General features: G+C 43.5%; 1 protein-coding gene across 1 annotated transcript; it reads right to left on the bottom strand.

Annotated features, from left to right (window-relative positions):
- Positions 1-13344: 13344 nt before the first annotated feature.
- On the bottom strand, positions 13345-24877 carry commd2 (COMM domain containing 2). The gene is made up of 5 exons (XM_041180736.1): positions 24769-24877; positions 22453-22530; positions 19638-19720; positions 17260-17433; positions 13345-15938 (listed from the first exon to the last, which is right to left on the bottom strand). Exons 1-5 carry the CDS (start codon positions 24833-24835, stop codon positions 15741-15743), a joined length of 600 nt encoding a protein of 199 aa, XP_041036670.1. The 5' UTR covers positions 24836-24877; the 3' UTR covers positions 13345-15740.
- Positions 24878-25187: the final 310 nt, after the last annotated feature.

Here is a 25187-nt window from a genome sequence, read left to right as displayed (position 1 = left end):
AATCCCATCTGAAATATGGTACCTCCAACAGTGCAGCACTTTCTCAGTAGCTCAGGACTTGAGCACCAAATCTAGGCTGATACTTTCAGTGCGGTACTGAAGGAGTGCTATAGGGTGAGAGGTGTCTTTTGAATAAGACATTAAACCGAGGCTCCATTTATCCTCCCAGGTTGATGTAAAAGCTCCCATTTGGCTTTTTTGAAGAACAACAGCTTTGGCCAAGATTTGTCTCTTTATCAACATCACTAGTTGTTAGCACATTGCTGTTCTGTGGGACTTCACAGTCTGCAGATTGGCTGCCACATTTACAATAGTTTTGTTTATTCTCCCCTGGGATGCGTGCATTTTTGGCAAGGCCAGTATTTGTTGCCCATCTCTAATTGCCCTGGAATTGAGAGGCTTGCTAGTCCATTTCAGAGGGCAGTTAAGAGTCAACCACATTGCTTTGGGTCTGGAGTTACATGCGGGCCAGACCCAGTAAGGATGGCAGATTTACTTCCCTGAAGGACATTAGTGAACCAGATGGGTTTTTACTACCAACAATGATAGTTGCCGTGGTCACGACTTTTTATGTTCCAGATTTATTCCAAATTCCACCCACGGACCATGTCCCTGAGAATTAGCCTGTAACATTACCACTGTGCCACCATCTCACTCTTCATTAGCTGTAAAGCACTTTGGAACATTCTGAGATTTGAAAGGTGCTACATAAATGCAAGCCTTTTTTTTTCTTTTAAATACAATCAGCTGGATATGATTTTCTCTTGCCTAGAACAGTTACTTGAATTGCATATGATCCTTTGTTAGAGGATGTGTCATGTTTCCTTTCACACATACCACTTGAGAGAAGCCTTTGGGAAATTCTTGTTGTGCATTAGATAGGTAAACATTCATGGCTTAGGTCATAATTCATCTTTACATAATGTTAGTTGGAATCTTATGAAGTAAATATGTTCTGAAGCATTAAGAGTGCTCATCTGAACCTCGCCACCAAAGTGAGGTGCTAGTGGACAGAATTCTTAGGAAGAGAACAAGCCAGTTTTTTCTTGAGCACTTAAAATAATTCCTTATTATTTAATATGCATATCAGTAATTACACTAATTACAGAAGGAAGTCTGGGCTGTAAAATAACACACTTGCGTAAACTAAAGACTTCGCTACAACTTCATTAGGTATAACAATATCCCTTAATGGCAGTTAATGTCTAGAAATATTTAACCAGGCATATAATCGGTATAGTTCCTGTATTTGACCCTTTTTAAGAATGGTATTGATTTTTCTACACCTATGTAAAGGCTACTATGGACATTAAAGGTGAAATATTTGATTGTGGGACGTTGAAATGAACTTGCTTATAAATTGTTCACATTTATGTACCAAGTCCATATATGGTTAAACCATCTCTCAACTGGTCACATTCCCACTTACAAAGTTTTCTTTATTCATTCAAGGATGTGGGCATTGCTGTCAGCGCCAGCATTTATTACCCATCCATAATTGCCCCGAGAAGGTGACGGTGAGCTATTTTCTGGGACCACAGCACTTCAAGGCGATGCTACCCACCCCTCTCCCCCCCATCACCACACCACCCCCCCCCCTCAATTTTAGGAATGCTTGGTCTAATATTTCTCTCTGTCCCCTTAATCGCAGTCAGGCCAAGTCCCAAAATGCCAAGTCCCAAAGCGCTTTACAGTCAATAAGTACTTTTGAAGTGTAGTCACTGTTGTAATGTAGGAAACAGGTGGCCAATTTGGGCACATCCCACAAACACCACTGCGATGTTGATTGAGGGATAAATATTGGCTGGGACCCCAACAATAGCCCCCTGGTTCTACTTTAAAATAGTTTCATGGGCTCTTTTACACCCACCTGAGGGAACAAACAGGGCTTCGATTTAACACCTCATCCAAAAGACAACATCTCCAACAGTGTCAAGCTCCCTCAGCACTGTCTCAAAGTTCAGCCTAGATTTCTGTGCTCCAGTTCTGGAGTGGGACTTGAACACAGAATCTTATAACTTAGGGGCAACAGTGCTACTAAATGAGTCATACCTGGCATCAAGATGAATGCGAAATATAATTCCACGATGAGCTGAGGTGAGTAGAATAAGGAGGTAGAGTACCTTAAGGAGGTAGCTTCACACTGCTTAAGCCCAGCTTTAATATGTGTGGTGCATAGGCCATCTTTTAAAAACTCCCTGTTCAATGCACCGTTCAATCAATTTAACATTTAGCTGTCATTTCGATGCCAGTAGTGGAGATTTTGAGAGTGTTTCCCTGGTCACAAAGCAGAGAATGCTGAGGGCTGATCTAGTAGAGGTTTTTAGAATTATGAGAGGATTTGATAGGTCCTCTATCAAATAGAGGCACAGTGAGTGGTGGGGGAGTTCAAAACCTGTGGTTGTAACTATAAGATAGTCATTAATAAAATCAATCAGGAATTCAAGAGAAATTATTATTCCCTGAGAGTGGTTAGAATGTGGAACTTGATACCACATGAAGTGGTTGAGGTGAATAGCAGATGTATTTAAGGGAAAGCTAAGTACATGAAGGAGTGAAGAATGGGTGAGTGTGGTAAAGTGAGGTACCCTGTCCCTTTAAGAGAATGCAAGTGTACTGATCATGTGACAGCACTGATGAATCACTGCACTGCATGGGCAACTGGGAACTGTGAGTCTAGTTCTGGAGGTTTCTGAGTGAGCACATATGACCTGGTGCTCTGCCCTATGTCTCAATAAACCATCACTGTTTATTCTTACATCAGCCTCTTCCTGTTATTAATTGCAAGTAGCAATTGAGAAAATAGGAAGTTATGCAGTTAGAGTTCGGTTGGCCAACTAACTCATTTACCCAAGACATAAAAGTGGTGACGAGGTCAAAGAACAAAAGAAAATAAATTCCAAGACGGGTGAGCATAGCATTGAAAAGAGCATCTGCACTTCTCTTGTAAGATAGGTGACAGCAGGCAATTGGAGCAGAAAGCAGTGCGGCAGTTTAAAATTTAAAAGAAACCCTGTAAATCGCAATCGCGGGGATCCCACCAAAACCCGAAAAGAGCTCGAAACTCAACAGGGAAAAGCTGCCAGCTGCAGAAACAGAGTTTTAAAAAAGTGACTGCTCTTAAAGCGGCAATACATTTAAAAGGGTAAATACATGAAAAATGGCTATCAACAGAAAATTATAATAGACCCCAAAGAGAGGGTGACTCTGCGGTATGCCAAACACCTAAATTCGTCATTACCCAGAAAGCCTATGGGAAGTGCAGTCCCTTTGCAGTTGTTAACGATGCCGCAGCTCGGGCATGTTGATCCATTCGACCCCATTGCAGGTGACTGGTCTCAGTATGTCGAATGCCTAGCATTCTTTTTTTACCACTAATGACATCGCAGGGGAGAAGAAGAGAGCGATTGTTTTGTCCTCAGGTGGGTACCTCACTTTACCACACTCATCCATTCTTCACTCCTTCATGTACTTAGCTTTCCCTTAAATACATCTGTGCTATTCACCTCAACCACTCCACGTGGTATCAAGTTCCACATTCTAACCACTCTCAGGGAATAATAATTTCTCTTGAATTCCTGATTGATTTTATTAGTGGCTATCTTATATTTACAACCACAGGTTTTGAACTCCCCCACCACTCACTGTGCCTCTATTTGATAGAGGATCTATCAAATCCTCTCATAATTCTAAAAACCTCTACTAGATCAGCCCTCAGCATTCTGACTTTCGACAAGTTAACAAAAATTGTACAGAGCCACCTGAGACCAAAGCCCTCAGTTACTATGCAGCACTTCAAGTTCAGTTCAAGGGACAGGCTTCCAGGGGAGACAATAGCTGACTATGTGGCCATTTTAAAGGCATTAACTGAGCATTGAGAATTCAGAACGTTCATTGGTGTTATGTTGAGAGGCCAGCTGACATGTGGGATTGGAGATGATACTATCCAAAGGCTTTTGCTAGCCGAACCCAGTCAAATTACAATGAAAGGCTTACAGGAGTGCTTCCGTTTTCAATGATGAGTTAGAAATGATTCGAGGGCGACAGGCCAGGATCCATATAGACCCAAACGCAATCCCCAGATTTATAAGAGCCAGACCAGTCCCTTATGCTCTATGGGACAAAGTTGAAACCGAACTGGACAGGCTGGAAAAATTGGGCATCCTACAACCAGTGCAATTTTCTGAGTGGTCGGCACCCATTGTACCTGTACTGAAGCCAGACCAAAGCTTGTGTTTATGCGGTGACTGTAAGCTAATTGTCAATAAGGTGGCCAAACCTGATAAACATCTGATACCCAAGATTGAGGAATTGTATTCAAAGTTGGCAAGAGGCATCACATATTTGAAATTAGGCATGAGCCATGCCTACCAGCAGATAGAGTTGGAAAAGGACTCTAGGGAATTTGTCACCGTTATTACGCACCGAGGATTGTATCAATACACACATTGGCGTCTATTCGGCATGTGCTATTTGGAATGGAAAAACAATGGAAAACTTGCTCCAAGGATTGGATTTACTTGGATGATGTATTGGTCACCGGACTGACCAACAATGAACACTTAGTAAATCTAGAAGAGGTGCTCAAATGCTTCACACAAACGGGGGTACGTTTAAAACTAGAGAAGTGACTGTTCCAAGTGAAGGAGGTAGTTTACTTGGGCCACAAGGTTGATGCTCAGGGCCTGCATCCGGTGGAAGAAAAAGCCCAGGCCATTCATGAAGCACCTGCCCCAAGAAATACCACAGAGCTTAAGGCCTTCTTAAGTATGGTAAACTACTACGGCCTATTCCTCCCACATCTATTGACTGTGCTGGCCCCATTGTACGGCCTGCTTAAGAAGAACCAGAAATGGCGTTGGCAAGCCCCGCACCAGGACATATTCCTGAAAGTGAAGCGATTGTTAAGATCATTGGCCTTGTTGGTCAACTTTGACCCCAAGGAGGAATTAATTTTAACATGTGATGCGTGCCCTTATGGAATAGGGGCTGTATTTTCACATCAGATAGCAGATGGCTCCGAATGACCCATTGGTTATACATCTCGCACACTCAGTGTTGCAGAGCAACGATATTCCAAGATTGAAAAGGACAGCTTATCTATTGTGTTCAGCATCCGGAAGTTTCATCAATATCTCCACGGTCGCCATTCCCATATTATAACCGACCACAAGCCTTTTCTGAGGTTATTTGGAGAAGATAAAGCGATACCACTTATCATCGACTTGCGTCCAGAGATGGGCACTAATATTAGCTGCACTTTTGTTCACCATTCGGGAACTCAAATTGCACAAAGCTACCTTCCCCTGCCAACTAATAACAGGGAGGCTCCAATTCCACAGGAATTGGCCTTAACACTACATTTTCTGGATTCCCCCCTTGATCAGACTGGAGAAATCTGTGAGTGGACAAGCCGGGACCTGTTATTGTCTAACATCCGGGAGCAAGTCCTGAACGGGTGGATCTCAATAAACCATCACTGTTTATTCTTAGATAAAAGCAAAATACTGCAGATGCTGGAAACCTGAAACAAAAACAGAAAATGCTGGAAAAACTCAGCAAGTCTAACAGCATCTGTGGAGAGAAAGTCAGAGTTAACGTTTCAAGTCCATGTGACTTCCCTTCTTATTCTTACATCAGTTTCTCCCCATGATTGATTGTAAGCAGCAATTGAGGAGAACATAGGAAGGCGAGCAGTTAGAATTCAGTTGGCCAACAAACTCATTTACTCAAGAGATAAAAGTGAGATGAAGTAGAGTGGGAAAAGGCTTGTATGGAGCATAAACACTGGCATAGACAGGTTGGGCCTAAAGGCCTGCTTTTGCACTGGAAATTCTATATAATTAAAGCATTAGCTCTAACGTAACTATAGCCTACATCACATTTACTAATTTTATAAATGTACGTTTTCTCGGGATGTGGGTGACAGTGCTAAGGCAGTAGTTATTACCCATTCCTGGTTATCCTCAAAGAGTTAAGAATCAACAACATTATGTGGAATCATTTTTAAATTCATTCACAGGATAGGAGTTCTTCAAGCAAAGCCAACATTCATGGTCCTCTCCTAAATGCCCTTCAGAAGGTGGTGGTGAGTCTTTTTCTTGAAGCACTGCAGTCTATGTGGTGTAGGCAGTCCCACAGGGACCAGGTTCCAGAAATGTTACCCCCTCCCCAGCAATGATGAATGAATGGTGATGTACATTCAAGAGAAGATGGTGTGTGACTTGAGGGAAAACTTAGATGTGATGGTGCCCCATGCAGCTGCTGCCCTTATCCTTCTAGGTGATGGTCAGGGTTTAGGGAATGCTAGGTAACCAAAGAAGCCTTTGTGATTTGCTGCAGTGTATCCCATGGATAGTGCACTCTACAGCCATGGTGTCCCAAGCGATGGGAGAAGTGGATGCTTCAGGGGGTGGGTGGGGTGTCAGTCAAGCTTGTACTGTTGTCCTGGATAGTGTTGAGCTTCCCAAATGCTGTTGTGGCTGTTCCATCCAGGTAATTGGAGAATATTGCATCACACTCCTGACTTGTGTCTTGTCGGTTATAGAGAGGCTTTGGGATGTCAGGAGAACACTCAGCATCTGACTTGCTCTAGTATTTGTCAGTGTGCTTGCACATGAGCAGGGGAGAGACCTCATCCCGAGTGAGACACAGCCACAGTGAGTGTGGGTATTGGCAATTTGGTACACAGTGGGAATTCGGTGCAGAGGGGAAGAGGTGCTCTTTGCATTTTTTCTTTGCTACCAACTTCTTAAATCTTCAGAGAGTGCTCTTGCCCTGCTGCAGCAGTAGAGGCTACAAGGGAGGGAAATGACTGGTACATAGTGAGTAAGGTCGGGTAAGTACTTACTACTTTTATTGCTTACAGTTTCAGGTCTTTTTGTGGTTTATAGTTTGTATATTCTTTAGTAATGAGGATCAGGAAAGAAGGGCCCTAGAGTAATTGATTTAAAAGGTTTAATTTAAAGGGATGAGTCATGGCAAGAGAGCTCAAAGCTGTGGTGTTCTCCTCATGCTCCATGTGGGAAGCCAGGGACATTTCCAGTGCCGGGACCAGCTTGTGTGCAGTAGGTGTGTCCAGCTGCAACTCCTGGAAGCTTGGGTTTCAGAGCTGGAACGGCGGCTGGGGACATTGTGGAGCATCCGCGAGTATGAGAGCATCATGGATAGCATGTTTAGAGAGGTGGTCACACCGCAGCTGAGGGGACTTGAGGAAGTAAGGGAATGGGTGACCACCAGGCAGTCCAAAAGAAACAGGCAGGTAGTTCAGGAGTCCCATGGGGTCCCGCTCGCAAATTGGTATTCCATTTTGGAGGCTGATGAGGACATTGGTTCCTCCAGGGAGTACAGACAGAGCCAAGCTTCTGGCACCACAAGCAGCCTGTCTGTACAGGAGGGGAGGAAGAGATGGAGGAGAATAGTAATAGGGGATTCTATAGTCAGGGGAACAGATAGGCACTATTGTGGCTGTCAATGTGACTCCAGGATGGTGTGTTGCCTCCATGGTGCCAGATGTCACTAAACGGCTGCAGGGCATCCTGAAGGAGGAGGGTCATAAGGCAGAGGTCATGGCACATGTTGGTACCAATGACATGGGTAGAAAGAGAGATGAGGTCTTGCATCAAGAATTCAGGGAGTTAGGCAGTAGACTGAAAAGCAAGACCTCTTGGGTTGTAAACTCTGGATTACTTCCAGTCCCACGTGCTAATGAGCACAGAAATAGGGGAATAGCGCAGATGAATACGTGGCTTAACAGTTGGTGCAGGAGGGAGGGTTTTAGATTACTGGATCACTGGGACCATTTCTGGGGAAGATGGGACCTGTACAAGCGGGTTGGTCTACACCTGAACCAGAGCGGGACTAACATCCTTGCAGGTGGGTTTGCTAATGCTGTTGGGAGGAGTTTAAACTAATTCAGCAGGGGGAGGGGACACCTAATGTTAGCAGAATAGGGACACATGATAATACAGTAAAACAATCAAGTCAGAGGGAGTACAGCTGCATTAAGTTTCAAGGGAGTACGGCCGGGTGGCCTCTACTTTAATGTCAGGAGTATTACAGGTAAAACGGATGACTTAAGGGTGAAGATTGACACGTGGAATTGTGATGTAGTAGCCATCACTGAGATGTGGTTGAGGAAGGGGCAGGATTGGCAGCTGAACATTTCAGGATATAGAATCTTCAGGTGAGACAGGGGAGGGGGTAAAAGAGGAGGAGGCATTGCATTATTAGTTAAGGAGTCAGTTACTGCAGTAAGGAGAGATGAAGTCTTGGAGGGGGCATCAAATGAGGCTTTATCAGTAGAGCTTAGGAATAAAAAAGGGGCAGCCACATTATTAGGTGTTTATTATAGACCCCCAGATAGTCAGCGGGAAATTGAGGAACAACTATGTGCACAGTTTGTTGAGGTATGTAAAAACAATAATAGGGTAATTAGGTGATTTCAACTTTCCCAACATTAATTGGGATAGACAGAGGCTTGGATGGAGTGGATTTCTTGAAATGGGTACATTTGAGAACAAATGAGAACTTTTTAGGCCAATATGTAGAGGGTTCAACAAGGGACAGCACAGTGCTGGACCTTATTCCAGACAATGAAGGCAGACAGGTGGCTGAGGTGGTGATGAGGGGGCATTTTAGTGATAGCGACCACAACATGGTGCAATTTAAGCTTGTTATTGTCAAAAAAATAGACAAGTTGCAAAAAAATGTTTTGAATTGGGGGGAGAGTGGATTTTAATAAATTAAGGCAGGATCTGGCCAAGGTAGACTGGGAACAGCTACTTGTGGGGAAATCTACAGAAGAGCAGTGGGGGCGTTCAAAAAGGAAATGGGGAGGGCGATAGGAAGGAGTAACAAGCCCAGAGAACCATGGATGACCAGAGGCATTCAGGATATGATGAGAAGGCAAAGAGAGGCTTTTAGCAGGTACAAGGGGAGCAAATCAGCGGAGGCATTAGTGGAATGCAAAAAGTGCAGGGTGGAGCTTAAGAAAGCAATTAGGAGAGCAAAAAGGGGATATGAGAAAGCTCTGGCTGGTAAAGTAGGGAAAATCCCAAGATATTCTATAAGTATATCTATGGGAAGAGGATAACCAGGGAAAGAGTAGGGCCCATTAGGGACCAAGGGGGCAATTTATGGGTGGAGCCAGAGGACATCAGTAGAGTGTTGAACGAATACTTCACATCCATCTTCACCCAAGAGAATGAGGATGAAGGTATGGAACTCGAGGACAGAGACTGCGAAGTTCTTGAGCAAATTGATAAAGGGAGTGACAAGGTATTAGAGATGTTGGCAGGCTTAAAAGTGGACAAATCTCCAGGTCCATTTGATTTGTGTCCCAGACCACTGAGGGAGGCAAGGGAGGAGATCACAGGGGCTCTGAACCAAATTTTTTATTCCTCTCTGGTCACGGGATAGGTGCCAGAGGACTGGAGAACAGCTAATGTGGTTCCACTATTTAAGAAGGGTTGTAGAGATAAGCCAGGGAACTACAGGCCAGTGAGTCTCACGTCAGTAGTAGGGAAACTATTGGAGAAAATTCTTAAGGAGACAATCTATCTCCACTTGGAGAAGCAAGGTTTGATCAGGGATAGTCAGCATGGCTTTGTCAGAGGGAGGTCATGCCTAACAAATTTAATTGAATTTTTTGAGGTGACCAGGTGTGTAGATGAGGGTAGTGCAGTTGATGTAGTTTATATGGATTTCAGCAAAGCCTTTGACAAGGTCCCACATGGGAGACTTATAAAGTAGGCAAATGCACATGGGATACAGGGTAATTTGATAAGGTGGGTTCAAAATTGGCTTAGTTGTAGGAGACAGAGGGTGATGACAGAAGGCTGCTTTAGTGACTAGAAGCCACCGTCCAGTGGTGTACCACAGGGATCTGTGCTGGATCCCCTATTATTCATCACTTATATAAACAACATAGATGACTATGTGGGGGGTAGGATTAGTAAGTTTGCGGATGACACAAAGATTGGCCGGGCGGTTAACAGTGAGATTGAGCATCTTGGGCTACAGGAAGATATAGACGGGATGGTCAAATGGGTAGATAAGTGGCAGAAGGAATTTAACTCTGAAAAGTGTGAGATCATACACTTTGGATGGAGTAATTTGACAAGGAAGTATTCAGTGAACGGCATGACACTAGGAAGTTCTGAGGAACAAAGGGACCTTGGCATGTGTGTCCATAGATCTCTGAAGGCAGAAGGGCATGTTAGTGGGGTGGTGAAAAAGGCATATGGAACACTTGCCTTTATCAATCGAGGCATAGATTACAAAAGGATGAAGGTCATGTTGGAGTTGTATAGAACATTGGTGAGGCCATAGCTGGAGTAGTGTGTGCAGTTTTGGTCACCACATTATAAGGATGTGATTGCACTGGAGGGGGTGCAGAGGAGATTCACCAGGATGTTGCCTGGGATGAAACATTTAAGTTATGAAGAAAGGTTTGATAGACTTGGGTTGTTTTCGTTGGAGCAGAGAAAACCGAGGGGCGACCTGATCGAGGTGTACAAGATTATGAGGGGCATGGACAGGGTGGTTAGGGAGCAGCTGTTCCCCTTAGTTGAAGGGTCAGTCACAAGGGGGCATAAGTTCAAGGTGAGGGGCAGGAGGTTTGGGGGGGGATGTGGGGAAAAACTTTTTTACCCAGAGGGTGGTGATGGTCTGGAATGTGCTCCCTGGGAGGGTGGTGGAGGTGGGTTGCCTCACATCCTTTAAAAAGTACCTGGATGAACACTTGGCACATCATAACATTCAAGGCTATGGGCCAAGTGCTGATAAATGGGATTTGGTGGGTTGGTCAGGTGTTTCTCATGTGTCGGTGCAGACTCGATGGGCCGAAGGGCCTTTTCTGCACTGTGATTTGTGGCATTTATGTAGTTGGTCTAATTGAGTTTCCAGTCAATGGTAGCACCCACACCTCCCCACCCCTCCTTCCAAACAAATGTTACTGTTTGGTACTTGTAGGCCCTGAATGTCACTTGCCATTTATCAGTCCAATATTGGACATTTTCCAGGACTTATTCTATGAGGCTCCATGGAATGGTTCATTATCTGAAGATTACACATGGAGCTGAACACTGTGTAATCATTAAGAAACAGCCCCACTTCTGACCTCATCATGGAAAGAATTTAATCAATGAAGCAGCTGAAGATGGTTGGATTTTGCTTCAAGAAACTACTGCACCAATTCCCTTTGACTGAAAAAATTGGCCTCTGACAATAGCAATCTTCTTTTGTGTTATAGCTCCAGCCATTGTTTTTCCAGATCCCCATTGACTTCAGTTTACTAGAGTTCTTTTGTACCACACAAATGCTGCCTTAATGTCAAGGGCAGTCACTCTCACCTCGCTGTAATGAGATCAATAGACAAGCAGTCCTGGTGGAACCTAAACTGATCAATGGCGCTGTTATTGATAAGTATTACTTAATAACACTATTGACAATTCCTACTATTGCTTTGCTGATGAGTGGAGTCACAATAGCCCAGACAAGCTAGACATAATGCCTTCTTTAACCTGAAGGACATATTGGGTTCTTAACAACACTAGCAGCTTTCATGCTCATTTTCTAGTGCTAGCCCACCAGATTTAATAAATGACCCCATTTATTGAACTTCATTTCATAGCTTCCCATGGTGGGATTTATACTTTTCAGCCATGGTTTGTCCAGTACAATAATCACTAGGCGATTGTACAGTTTAATGGCGTGCACAATATCTAATTATTTCAGTTTAAGTAGTACTTCAAAAGCCATAGCTCAGTGGTAGTACTCTCACCTGAGCCAGAAGGGTTCAAGACTTGATAATCTCGTCTAGGCTCTTAGTTCAGTGCAATGAGGGAGATCATGTCAGATGCCATTTTTTGGATGAAATGTTAAACGAAGGCCTGCCTGCCCTCTCAAACAGACATAAAAGATTCCAAGGAAACTTTTGAAGAGGAACAGGGAAACCTCCTGGTGTCCTGGCCATCATTTAGCCCTCAAAATAGATGATCTGGTAATGTATTTAATTGCTGCTCATGGGCACTTGGTGTACACCAATTCCCTACCTGATTTCCTATATTACCATAGTTATTACAGTCCAAAAATACTTCATTGGCTGTAAATCACTTTGGGATATTCTAAGGGAATGAATGGCGTTATATAATTACAATTCATTTTTTCTTTTAAAAATACAAATAAAAACATAGTAGCCATTTTTCAAGTCATACAAAAATCACATCTAATTATTCATCTTCAGAAGCAGCATCAGAGCTCCAGTCAGCTCATAGTTGCTCAGAGTCCCCTTGATTTCCTTTAGTACTTAAAACCTATTTCTATTAAATATCCATACTCATATGATCAAAAGGCATCAGCATAATCTCACTCGTTCCCAGGAGGCAATTAACATTACACATCAGCTTGATTCCCTGACAACACCCCCAAGCATGCTTATCCTTTCTTACAAATGATCCTCTCAGCATCCTTTTATGGAGTACTTAAGCATCCAGTTTGCCTGGTCAGTCCACTAATGGTCTACACGAACGTAACAGTCGCATGTCGAAACATAGTGGAGTCAGTTCTACATGATCAGGTTAAATCGTAGTTAAGAGGCTTGTCAAGTGTTACAAATCAATTAGTATCTTTGGACGGCTTTGAGGTTCTTTGTTAAAGATTTCCAGAATCTTGTGGCTCGTTCCTATTGTGTTTAGCAATTTGGACAGTGCTGCCTTCAGATTAAAAAACCATGGCAAACCTGCTCAGCAGATTGTACTGCAGAGATTTTCTCAACTAGTGTTCTGGGTGGATTCTTATTTTAGCTTAAATCATCAAGGAAAGTTGATATGCAAAGGTGTAACGCATCTCTCTAAAAATGACTCAGAACATCAAACTAAAATTTCCAAGGTTCATACACAAATGTTTTAACCAAGCGACGGTAGAGTTCATTTCAAAAGTGAACAGTATACATCAGAAACATTTCTTCCAAGATCCAAGTATTTTCTCCACTATCATTCCAGATACACTGAAACCATGGCAATCTCGGGGCAAGTTTCACCATATCTGAAATGGCAATTAATTTCAAAATGCAGCACATTACTGATGTAGTGTTAAGTCGGGACACAGTGTGTAAGATAAATTTAGTCCAGTAATTGGTAGCTACCATGATTTCTGGTATATGATTTGTACCATGCAACTTTATTTTTGCTAAATATATGGGTGGGAGGGCAACTCAAAAGTAAACAAGCCAAAATCGCAACTCTAGCATTGGATGAGTTATTTAGATGAATTTTTTAAGAATATATGCACCCGAGCGAGGAATTGGGAATCGAGTGTAAACAAAACCACTTTAGGAGGTCACAACTTTACATTCTGTATATTGTTCCGGCACAAACAATTATTTGGCAATTCCATTGCATAAGGAGCATGTTTTTAAAATATAAATCTTGCACCAATTTTCTTGCACTTGACTTTAGTGATTGGTAATCTCAACAGGAAGTTTACAGAACTCACATGATAGTCACAGTACAACACCAGCAAAAACAATTGGAAATAATGCAAAACAATTCAAACAAGGAACAAAAAAGGAGCAAAACAAAATCAATAATTGTAGAAATTTCTTACAAAAAAAAACGAAAAGCTGAAAGAATGCATTTGACCAAAGTTACAAAATATCGAAATGTAATATACAATTACTGGTGATGACTTCATTGGTTCAAATAGCTTTTTAGATACTTCCTGGAAATGGGTGGACTACTGAATAGTTTCATCAACATAAATGTTAAAAGAGATGAAGGTATGCTTAAACCTCGGTTTCCCTTATTTTCCTGATTCAATGCTTTGCAGCTGCCAAAAATCACTGCTTTAAATGGATCGCACCTTATCAAATAATAAAGGGTGATAAATCATTAATAAGCATGAACAGCATTCACCATTCATATGAAGGTGGAGGCCATTCTACCTGAAGTATCCACTTCCAGTCTGTTTTTAACCAGTAGCTGCAAACCAACTGAAAGAGTACCAAGGGGTGACTGAGTGAACATGTACCTTTATTTCTCTTTATAACATTTCTACTTTTATCACATTATCAAGTATCCCAAAGAGTGTGATTACATGTAGTGCAGAGAATAAGACATTTATTATGCTATCGCTTTCAAATATCAGAAAAAAGGTGAATAATGTAGCCAGATGGCACCCACGGTATAATGTGCTTGCTCCCCACTTATGCAACGGAACATAACTGGTGCTGAGAGATTGGAAAGTTTTTACATCCTTTCTCTGCTTTCCAAAGATTCATGTGGCAGTGGGAAGTGGCTTTTGGGAAAGAAAAGGTGGAAGAAATTTTCACAGAAGCCTGGAAACACACATTCAAAATGTTAAGAGAAATCAAAACAAAATCAAGCGCACTACTGGGCCCAAAGCGCAGTCGATATTTTTGTTGGAGGCAGTAGTAAAGTACCCAAAGTTGGATATCCAAATTGTAGCATACTGAAAATAACATCCCAGTAACCCTAACGGTCTGACCTAAATACCACTAGGACACGGTAAACGTTGCATCTGATTTACAAAGCATCCTCACATCATCTCTGGTTAGAGCAGAACTGGTATACTAAGTTTAACTTGTGAAATTTAATGCTGAATCCCTTGAAATTGGACATGGCAGTATAAGTGAACTCTTTTTGCAACTGTGATCTACCGATCACTAGCACTGAATCTGCTCATTTATGTTAGAAAAGAATCACAATTGAAAAAAAGTTAAAACAAATCCTTTACGTGCCCTGACAATGAGCTTCAAAATGCTCTTGCTGAATTGGAAATTGTGTTACAAAATTCAGAGCATTGCACTAATAATATGGTTTTCTTCATTTTTTCTCACCCTGATCAAGGTAACAAGCAAATGCAGCATTCTTTGTTTTTGAAACACCAACACACACAGCTACAGAGTAGCTCTTTCTCTGCCCCAACAAATGGCCTTAACCCAACTTTAAGAATAATGCACAAGCTCTTGTCAAAAAATGCCATTAGGCTCAGTGTGGCTGCCAGTTCGGTGCCTTTTTGTGGTGAAAAAACACAAATTGGTTGCACACAGGAGCTTGGCAATTACTAGCTGAAGGAAAAACTTCCTTCTCATCAGTTTGACATTGATTTGAGCCTGACCCCAAGAGATAAAAGGACAATATGTATATTCCAGCCCTGTAAGCAGCGTTTTTGCTGCATTTTGTCTTCCCCCCAGCCCCCAATCTACTTTTCTTTTCCTGGTCAATTTTAGCTGCCTTTTTAGATTAATTATTCCAGTCCTCTCTGCATTTCGTTCTTCTACTGCTGTTCCCTATAGTTATTATTTTCCCCCATCTAGGCCTTTTTTCATCCTAGGCAATATTTATTTGGCCAAAATGAAGCACTTCTGTGTGACCATCTGGAGTTCAGATCTTAATGTTGGGCAACAATCAACATAAAGCACTTTACAGTGTGCCATGGCAGCTCCAGCTAATAATACCTTGCAGTTTGACAACAGTCATGAAGGCTACTGATTTCCTGTGTCAAAGTATCTTAATATAAATGAACAAAGTCTACATAACCAACTCCCATTCTGCAAAGTGCTTCCTTTAACCAAGATTGTGTTGTACACAAAACAGCAACAAGTTCCTCCATCAGGCCGAGAGACTCCCAACAAATGATGTCCCAAACTGGCCGGTGTTCAGTTGTCCCAATTTGGCACATGGAACGCCAATGGTCGCCAGCTTCTCGTCATTTCTCTATTTTATATTGCGCACTATCCTTCTGCAATGGTTCGTCTTCATTTCACCCAGCGCTTGCTCCAACTTGCGAATTAGGTGCAGCAAGGTGGCAGGGTCAGTTTGAAGTACATTGGCATTCTGACGTCCATTCTGTTCCAGGTGCAGCTTCAGAGTCAGAAGCGGTTTGATCTGTTGCCTTAAGGCACGGCTGGCCAACTGACAGAAGAAACAAAACAAAAGTTTGGTATCATCTTGACCTCAGCTTTTACATCAAACCAGCTGACAACAAAAATATGGATATTCTCTTGTTTACAGTTTAATAATGTATTAGTTTATTGTGGTTAGTTTTGTTATGGATGTTTATTAGATTGATACATTAAGGTTTTAGAAGAGCAAAGACACGCTTGACAAACCTCCATGTCTGTTTTAATGTAGATTGTAGCTCCCTATGATAGGTTATTTGAATCTCCAGAAAGCATTTGACAAGGATTCAATGTGAGCGCTGACTAATGGAATTAAAAAGCATAGGAACCCAGCTCAGAATGAGACTGAGTTAAAAACAAAAACAGCAAGGAGTATATATAAGGCGCGGAGTCAAATTAGGGGCCCTGGAGTGGAGTATTACAGGGGGTTGAGTCTGAATCCCTATTTCTTATCTCCACAAATGACCTGGATGGAGAAACCATCGCAAATCACAAATCCTTGACAACATCAAAGTCTATGACAGCAGCACACCGTGACACTTAATAATTTACAGACAAATTTAGGTCAGTTATGGAATTAGGTGAACCAACTGAAAATAGAAGATTGGGACACAAACCTAACATTGAAACATAGGGCCACAGTTACATTACCACTTCCGAGTTGATGCAAAGTAGTGTTAGGTGCACCTGAACATGAAAGTGGCAGTATATACCCCAATTTTACATTTGAGAAAGATAAAGTCAAGGATAGAAGGTGGTGAACAATGCAATCCTTCAAACATATCCATTAAATCATGGCTGATCTGTAAGTCAACTCCATTTACCATACCCAACTCTGTTCCATTTCCCTTGATACCCGTAATCAATGAAATCTGTTAATCTCTACTCTTGAAATTTTCAATTCACTCAGCATCTATAGCTTTTTAGGAAGCAGTTACAGATTTTTACTGCCCTTTGTGTGAAAAAGTACTCCCTGATTTTATTTCTGCAACAGCAAAGCTCGAATTTTAAGATTACTTTTCCCCTTCCCCACATGCCAAGTTTGTGCAACCTGTTCTCACAATTTAACCCTTTAAGTCCTGGTGCATGGGAGTTCAATGAAAGAGTAACATCTGCCATTACCAACGTCGGTATCTGCACGCTCATAGCACCAACAATGCATCAAAGTTCGAGCCCTTCTGTTGAGAGTACGAACAGAGATTTCACAAAACCAAGGAAAATATTTGATACAGAGTTTACAAAGAAATTTCACGCACACAGAGATACATATATGAAAATTATATACGAGACTGTGTAAAATGGCTGGGCTTTAGAGGGATTTCTAAACTCTTTACCTGTACATCAAGTCGCCATTCTAAGTTGTGGTAATGAGGGAAGTCTGGAGTCAGTTCATTCAGGATACTCCGAATCTCTTTCCTATTTTCCAGGTAAAGCTGCAGTAGTAATTTATTTAGATCTTCAGGAAAACCCAAAACAAGCACAGAGTCCTGGAAATCCACCTCGGAAATCTAACCACAAGTTATATTTGTTATTGCACATGGCAGTTAAATTCCCAAAAGCAATAGTTATCCTCTCCCGCCTAGGTTAACATAATGATCAACCAAGCAACGCAAATACAGGAGGTTCCTGACTTAATTCTTGATCTGTATCAACGTTCTGGGGGGGGGGGGGGGGGGGGGGGGGGGGGGGGGGGGGATGTTGGGTGGCTCAGATAGCTACCATGTGTTTCACAATGATGTAGAGAGCGCAGGTTCGATTCCTGATCTGGCTGAGGTAGACTTGGGACCTGCCTCCTTTTGCCTTGCCCCTGAGTGGCAAACCACCGCTGACAAAAACGGCTAAGGAAAACTGCTCAGCATGAAGCATCAGCCGAGAATGAGGCAAGAACCTGCCTTCAGGCAGAGCACGCATGAATGAATCAATCAATATTCCATCTAAATTCTTTGCATTGGGAGCAGCCCGTTCATTTGAATGCACGGTACCTTCAAATGTTTTTTGCAGCAGTATCTCACAAGGGACAACTTGCGAGTGACCTGAAGGGCATTTCTGGGTTGTTTATGCGGCTGCCCATATGCAGCTTACAGGGAACATCAGCCTGGACTAAGCTGCCAGATATCAGTCAGGGCAGTAGCAACTCAGGGCAAAAACCAGCATGACATTCCAGTGCTGAGCAGTAACCCCTGCTGGCTATATACAGGCATCAGGCTTGATGACCCCTCACTTGGTCAGATATCACCAACACATGTGTTAGGCTCACCCGTGAAGAATGGCCACTGGGGTAAGGTGATGGAAAGCAACCATTACTGTGAACAATATAATACAGTGAGGAGCTAAAGTCTGTAATAGAGAAGTGAGAAAATTGATGGAAAGAGGTCAACGAAAAATGTCAACTGTTATGAAAGATAGTGAAAGGCTGTAACATATTGAAAGACTATTCAGGTTTGTCCTGAAGATTAAAACTCAGGTTTAAATTGTGTTCCTTTTCCCAAAACTCTGCAGCCTGTGTCCAATCCACCAAGTCCCACTGAGGTATTACTCCTGACCTTGCAGACTTGTGTTTGTTCCTCAGCAAATGCCTCAAATTTCAAAATTCTTAAACAGCTTCAAGAGCTGGTTTGTCCCATATTTTTGCGACTGTGTAATTCTCACCACAGCCATGAACCCAACCCACAAATCTGCCCCCGATGTTAATTGTATCAACTGAGGTTAAGTACATTCAAGTGGAGGGCACTGATTACAAAGAGACATTGACTCAGGAGTAGAGCGGAGTCAGGTCATATATACCAGAAATGTTACACTCTGAATAAACTGATTCTGGTTTCTTCCTTGACCAACTGGCTATCAAGAGTGTAACAATGACACTTGTTCATCATCCCTTCCCTCCATCCCAACATTGGAGGCCAGGTCTTTAGCCGCCAATGGCCAACACTCATGAGTTTGCTGCTTAAATCCAGCCTGCCTCCCTTTACTCTCCTCCTATAATGTCCCTTTAAGTCACCCATTCCTAAAATCTTGGGTTTGATTCTGCTTTTGTGAATATTTTGTGGGATATTTTTTGACATTAGGGGCACTTTATAAATTCAAGTTTGCCATTACGCCACAGCCCACAATTCCTTTTACCCTGCCACTTTGCTGGTGACTTAATCTATCCAAAGGTTAACCGTTGTACAAAACAGTTCTGTCTGACTTTCCTTCTTACTCCTAATCTATGAATTCTTAACTCTGCTTTCTGGTGTTTGAACTCTTTCCCAGAGTAAACAATTTTGCTGGATCAACTTTGTCTCTTACCTCTCGATATAAAAGGAAAAGATGATTACTGCTCCTGCCTTGCACCCCAATTTATACAAAAAACTTACAGGCAGGAAAAAGAGCAGCTGGCCCAACAAGGCTGCCCTGTTTTCATGATGGTTAGAGTATCACAACAACATTTCTTTCTCTCTTCCCACCCACCATCCCTCCGCAGTCACATAATCGCCTGGAAGAGGCAAAAAACCCACAACAAATAAAAGGTGGGGGGGGGGGGGGGGGGGGGGGGGGGGGGGGGGCAGAGAGAGGGAGAGAGAGAGAGAGAGAGAGAGAGAGAGAGAGAGAGAGAGAGAGAGAGAGAGGGGTGGAGTTATTCCTCTCTAATCCCTTCTTCGATCGAAACTAGTCCAGGAGTTCAAGTGACGGCTCACCCAAAAAGGGTATGTAGACTAATGAATTTGTTTACCATCATCTTGGAGCTCTCCGTTAGCAAGTACATCAATCCCTCAACTCCATGTTGTACAGTTTCAGTGCTCACACTCAGCTTCCCTACAAAAAAAAATGTCAATTGGAAAACTCCCATGTTGATGTGCATTACATTTCACACACACAGATTATTGCCCTGCTATATGGTTTGGTAATTCATCTGAGGCACTGCATTGTCACAACACTGGGGCAAAAGGAGAAATGGGGTAGGGGATTTGATGTAGTCTACATGGAAGAAACTTATCCCTTTAGCGGAGGGGTCAATAGCCAGGGGATAGATTTAAAGTAAGGGGCAGGAGGTTTAGAGGGGATTTGAAGAAAATGTTTTTCAGCCAAAGGGTGGGGGGTATCTGGAACTCACTGCCTGAAAGGGTGGTAGAGGTAGGAACCTTCACAACATTTAAGGAGTATTTAGATAAAACATTTGAAATGCCATAGCATACAAGGCTACAGGCCAAGTGCTGGAAAATGGGATTAGAGTAGATAGGGCCTTGATGACCGACGCAGCATGAAGGGCCGAAGGGCCTCTTTCCATGCTGTAAACTCTATGACACACTATGACACTATTTCCAATCAATTATATCAAAGCAACTGTCATCGCTATCCTGTTGGACATGCATTTATGGCCAGCAGGTGAGGGAAGCGAGTTGCATGTAAAATAGCTGCCTTATTCCCCTACACAATAGTCATTAAAGAACCACAGTATATAAATAAGTCTTAAATTTCTTTCTCTCTCCACTTATAACTCTGCGAGGAAACATAATCTTGGTATCACAGCCGAATTCACACCCACATCACCACATATGCGAAACCACACTGGCATTCTGGAAAGCAGTTTATTGATACCCCACTGGCTTGTACTGTCTGAATGTAATGAAGTCCACACATAAAAAAGTTTTAAAAGTTACAGTTTTACTTCTCACACAGTAATTCAATGCATCTCTTATTATCAGGCAACGCACAATATGCTGGTTGCCCCAAGCCCATGTCTCTTTTTAATCTTTCAAGGGATGTGGTCATCGCTGACTAGGCCAGCATTTATTGTCTATTCCTAATTGCCCCTTGAGAGGGTGGCGGTGAGCTGCCTTCTTGAACCACTGCAGTTTACATGGTGCAGGTACACCCACAGTGCTGTTAGGAATGGAGTTCCAGGATTTTGAACCAGTGACAGTGAAGGAACAGAGATATAGTTCCAAAACAGGATGGTGAGTGGCTAGGAGGGGAATTGCAGGTGGTGGTGTTCCCATCTGTCTGCTGCCCTTGTTCTTCTATATGGTAGAGGTCGTGGGTTTGGAAGATGCTGTCAAAGGAGCCTTGGTGAGTTGCTGCAGTGCATCGTGTAGATGGTACTCACTGCTGCCACTGTACGTCAATGGTGGAAGGAGTGAATACTGGAGGTGGTGTATGGGGTGCCAATTAAGCGGGCTGCTTTGTCCTGGATAGCGTCAAGCTTCCTGAGTGTTGTCGGAGCTGCACTCATCCAGGCAGGTGGAGTGTATTCCATCACACTCCAGACTTGTGCCTTGTAGATGGCGGACGGGCTTTGGGGAATCAGGAGGTAAGTTATTGGTTGCAGGATTCATAGCCTCTGTTCTGCTTTTGTAGACACAGTATTTATGTGGCTAGTCCAGTTCAGTTTCAGGTCAATGGTAACCCCCAGGATGTTGATAGTGGGGGATCAGCAATAGTAATGCCATTGAATGTCAAGTGGAGGTGGTTAAATTTTCTCTTGTTGGAAATGGTCATTGCCTGAAACTTGTGTGGCATGAATGTTACTTGTCACTTATTAGCCCAAGCCTGAATGTCGTCCAGGTCTTGCTGCAAACAGACACGAATGCTTTAGTGTGAGAAATCGCAAATGGTAAGCTTTGTGCAATCATCAGTGAACATCCCCACTTCAGGCCTTAGATGAAGCAAAGGTCATTTATGAACTGGCTAAAGATGGTTGGACCTTGGACACAACCCTTAGAAACTCTTGTAGTGATGTCCCGGGACTGAGATGATTGACTACAAACAAGCACAACCATCTTCCTTTGCACTCAGTATGACTCCAACCAGTGGAGAGTTTTCCCCTAATTCCCATTGATTCCAGTTTTGCTAGGGCTCCTTGATACCACATTCAGTCAAATGCTGCCTTGATGTCAAGGGCAGTGACTATCACCTCACCTGTTGTGCGAATCAGTGAAGTGGCAATGGACACAGTAATGTTACCAAACAACCTATCTCAACAAATGCCCTCATCACTTAACTATCCTGCTCTAACAAGCTAATAACACTTGCATCAAGTTAGAATATATTATTCCCATAATCAATAAAACAATGCATATCTAGTGGTTCCCATCAAATTGTCTCAAATGCACAGCTCCTTGATGACAGCAGTACACCCTCTTTAATTCATTTAATCCCAGCACCCCCTAGATCAGTCAGAGAAACATAGAAACCAGGAGCAGGAGTAGGCTATTCGGCCCTTTGAGCCTGCTCCGCCATTCACTCTGATCATGGCTAATTATCCAACTCAAGTACACTTAATAGGAAGCCTACTACATTTAATGGTTTCACTTACTGTGTGGGAAAACCATGTCGAACTGCAGGTGAACAAGAATATGCTGCTGCAGTCTCCTCAGCCCTCCCAACATACATTATTCAGGGCAACAAGACTGTGTGTACAGTTAGTTACTTCACCCAAAACACAGACTATGGGTCAAAGAATTGTAATATTAGCACATTCTGCTGAATTAAAGAATACTGCTGCCTTAAATAGGATCACAGATTAAAAGCTGCTCATAATTACATACTTGCCGCTCCTTCAAATATTTTGGGATTTGAGCCTTTCTTTAAAAATTCCACAGCAATTCGGCAGAATTCTCCTACAACTGAACCAAAAAATGGTTTATTACACAAATGACTGGTTCATTACAATAACAAAAACTTAAAAATAAAAATTCCCCTTCTTCTCCTCCATTGTATTTTTGAGTTATTTACTCTTCCCTATTTGGGTTTATTTGCACCAGACCAATTGATACAACTGGTGCTGTGTTGTGCAGTGTGCTGCTCTACAGACCTCTATCTGTGACTTGCCTCACAGCAAGCCCATAATATCAAGCATCCCATTCTCAGACATGAGCATCACTGACAAGGTCAGCACCCGAGTTTGACATGACTGAGCATCTCATGGGCCACTGTGGAAGGCAATCAAGGATCACCCTGGTTGGTTAATGGACAGGAGTCACATACAGACTAAACTGGGATAGGTTTGCCAGGTTCTTCCCCTCTAAAAGTGAAACAGACAAGTTTGGTCAGTATTTATGCCTCAAGTGGCCACCAATACCCCATCCCCGTACCTCCCCACTCACTTCCATGCAGCCCCATCCACCCCCACCCCACTACTAACACCCAGACCCAGTTACCATTATTCAAGAAGGGAGGAAGAGATAAACCAAGGAACTACAATCCAGTCAGTCTAACCTCTGAGGGACAGAATTAATCCACGCTTGGAGAAGCAATATGGCTTTGGTGGGTGGGTGGGTGGGTGGGTGGGTGGGTGGGGGGGGGGGGGGGGGGGGGCGGTGTCATGTCTTACCAATTTGATTGAATTTTTCGAACAGGTGACCAGGTGTGTAGATGAGGGAAACGCATTTGACGTAGTCCAATTGGACTTCAGCAAGGCTTTTGATAAGGTCTCACATGAGAGCCAAGATAATTTGGCAGATTGGGTCCAGAATTGGCTGAGTGGCAGGAAGCAGAGGGTGATGGTCGAGGGGTATTTTTGTGACTGGATGCCTGTGGGGTTCCACATGGATCAGTGTTGGGTCCCTTGCTGTTTGTGGTACATATAAATGATTTAGACTTGAATGTAGGAGGATTGATCAATAACTTCGCGGATGACACAAAAATTGGTGGGGTGGTAAGTAGTGAGGATAGCCTTAGATTACAGAAGGATATAGACAGGGTTGGTCAGTGGCAAATGGAATTTAATCTGGATAGGTGTGAGGTGATGCACTTGGGCAGGACAAACAAGGCACGGGTATACACCATGAATGGTCTGACCCTAGGAAGTACCAAGGATCAGAGGGGCCTTGATGTACATGTCCACAGGTCCCTTAAGGTAGTGGGACAGGTAGATAAGGTGGTTAAGAAGGCATATGGGATACTTGCCTTTATTAGCTGAGGCATAGAATATAAGAGCAGGGAGATTATGGTAGAACTATATAAAACGCTGGTTAGGCCACAGCTAGAGTATTGCGTGCAGTTCTGGAATCCGCATGATAGGAATGATGTGATTGCACTGGAGAGATGCAGGGGACATTTACCAGGGTGTTGCCTGGGCTGGAGAGTTTTAGTTATGAGGAGAGATTGGATAGACTAGGGTTATTTTCATTGGAGTAGAGGAGATTGAGGGGGGTCATGATTGAGATGTATAAAATTATGAGGGGCATAGATAGAGTAGACAGGAAGGAACTTTTCCCCTTGGTGGAGGGATCAATAACCAGGGGGCATAGATTTAAGGTAAGGGGCTGGAGGTTTAGCGGGGATGTGAGGATTAATTTTTTCACCCAGAGGGTGGTGGGAATCTGGAACTCACTGCCTGAAAGGGTAGTAGAGGCAGAAACCCTCATAACATTTAAGAAGTATTTGGATGTGCACTTGCGATGCCATGGCATACAAGGCTATGGGCCTAGTGCTGGAAAATGGGATTAGAATAGTTAGGTACTTGCTTGACAGGCGCAGACTCGATGGGCTGAAGGGCGTTTTTCTGTGCTGTTGATCTCTATGACTCTATGAGACCCCATCCCTACCCCAATCCTCCCCATCCCTCCACGCACTACTCCTTCATCTCCACTCCTCGTACCCCAAATCCCCTACAGTCCCTCCCCCACCCCAATCCCTACAGCCCCCCTCCCCCTCCACCCACCCCCATTCCTTACAGACCCCCCTCCCCCCCACCCCCATTTCCTTACAGACACCCCTCCCCAATTTCCTTACAGACCCCCCCTCCCCACACCCCAATTTCCTTACAGACCCCCCCTCCCATCCACCCACCCCCACCCCAGGGGCCTGGGCCTCTCCCCCTTTCCCTCCCCGGCCCGCAGTCCTGGGTTTCAGTCACTCACCCGCAGAGTCCACCCGAGTTAGGAACCCCAGATGCTCCTTGTGCTCCTCTGATAAAACCAGCAGCATTTTCACTCGGAGCCCGGCCCGGGGTGGGTGGAGGGGGGGGAGGGGAGGGGAGGTGAGGAGGGGGGGTGGGAAGAATACAGAAAACACTTCCGTTCCGGGTCCCGGAAGTCCGCTCCTCACCGAGTCCGTGTCAAACTCGGGGCCGAAACAAAGGTTCCGCCCCTATAGCGCCGACCTGTGGCTGGAGTCAGACCCTGACCCTGCTCTTGGGCCAAAGCTGCCAATTCAGTGCCTCCCACACAGCCACAATCCTATTGGGTTTAAAAATCTGAACCACTTTAACTTGAGTCATTAATTGTTCCAGCTGGTTTCCCATCAGAGGCACGCTTACTGGATCACAGCTATCACTTAT

Source organism: Carcharodon carcharias, chromosome 2 (assembly GCF_017639515.1).
Source record: "Carcharodon carcharias isolate sCarCar2 chromosome 2, sCarCar2.pri, whole genome shotgun sequence".
NCBI lineage: Eukaryota > Metazoa > Chordata > Chondrichthyes > Lamniformes > Lamnidae > Carcharodon > Carcharodon carcharias.
The sequence above is the reverse complement of the archived record's forward strand: the minus strand, read 5'-3'. Positions and strand labels throughout refer to the sequence as shown.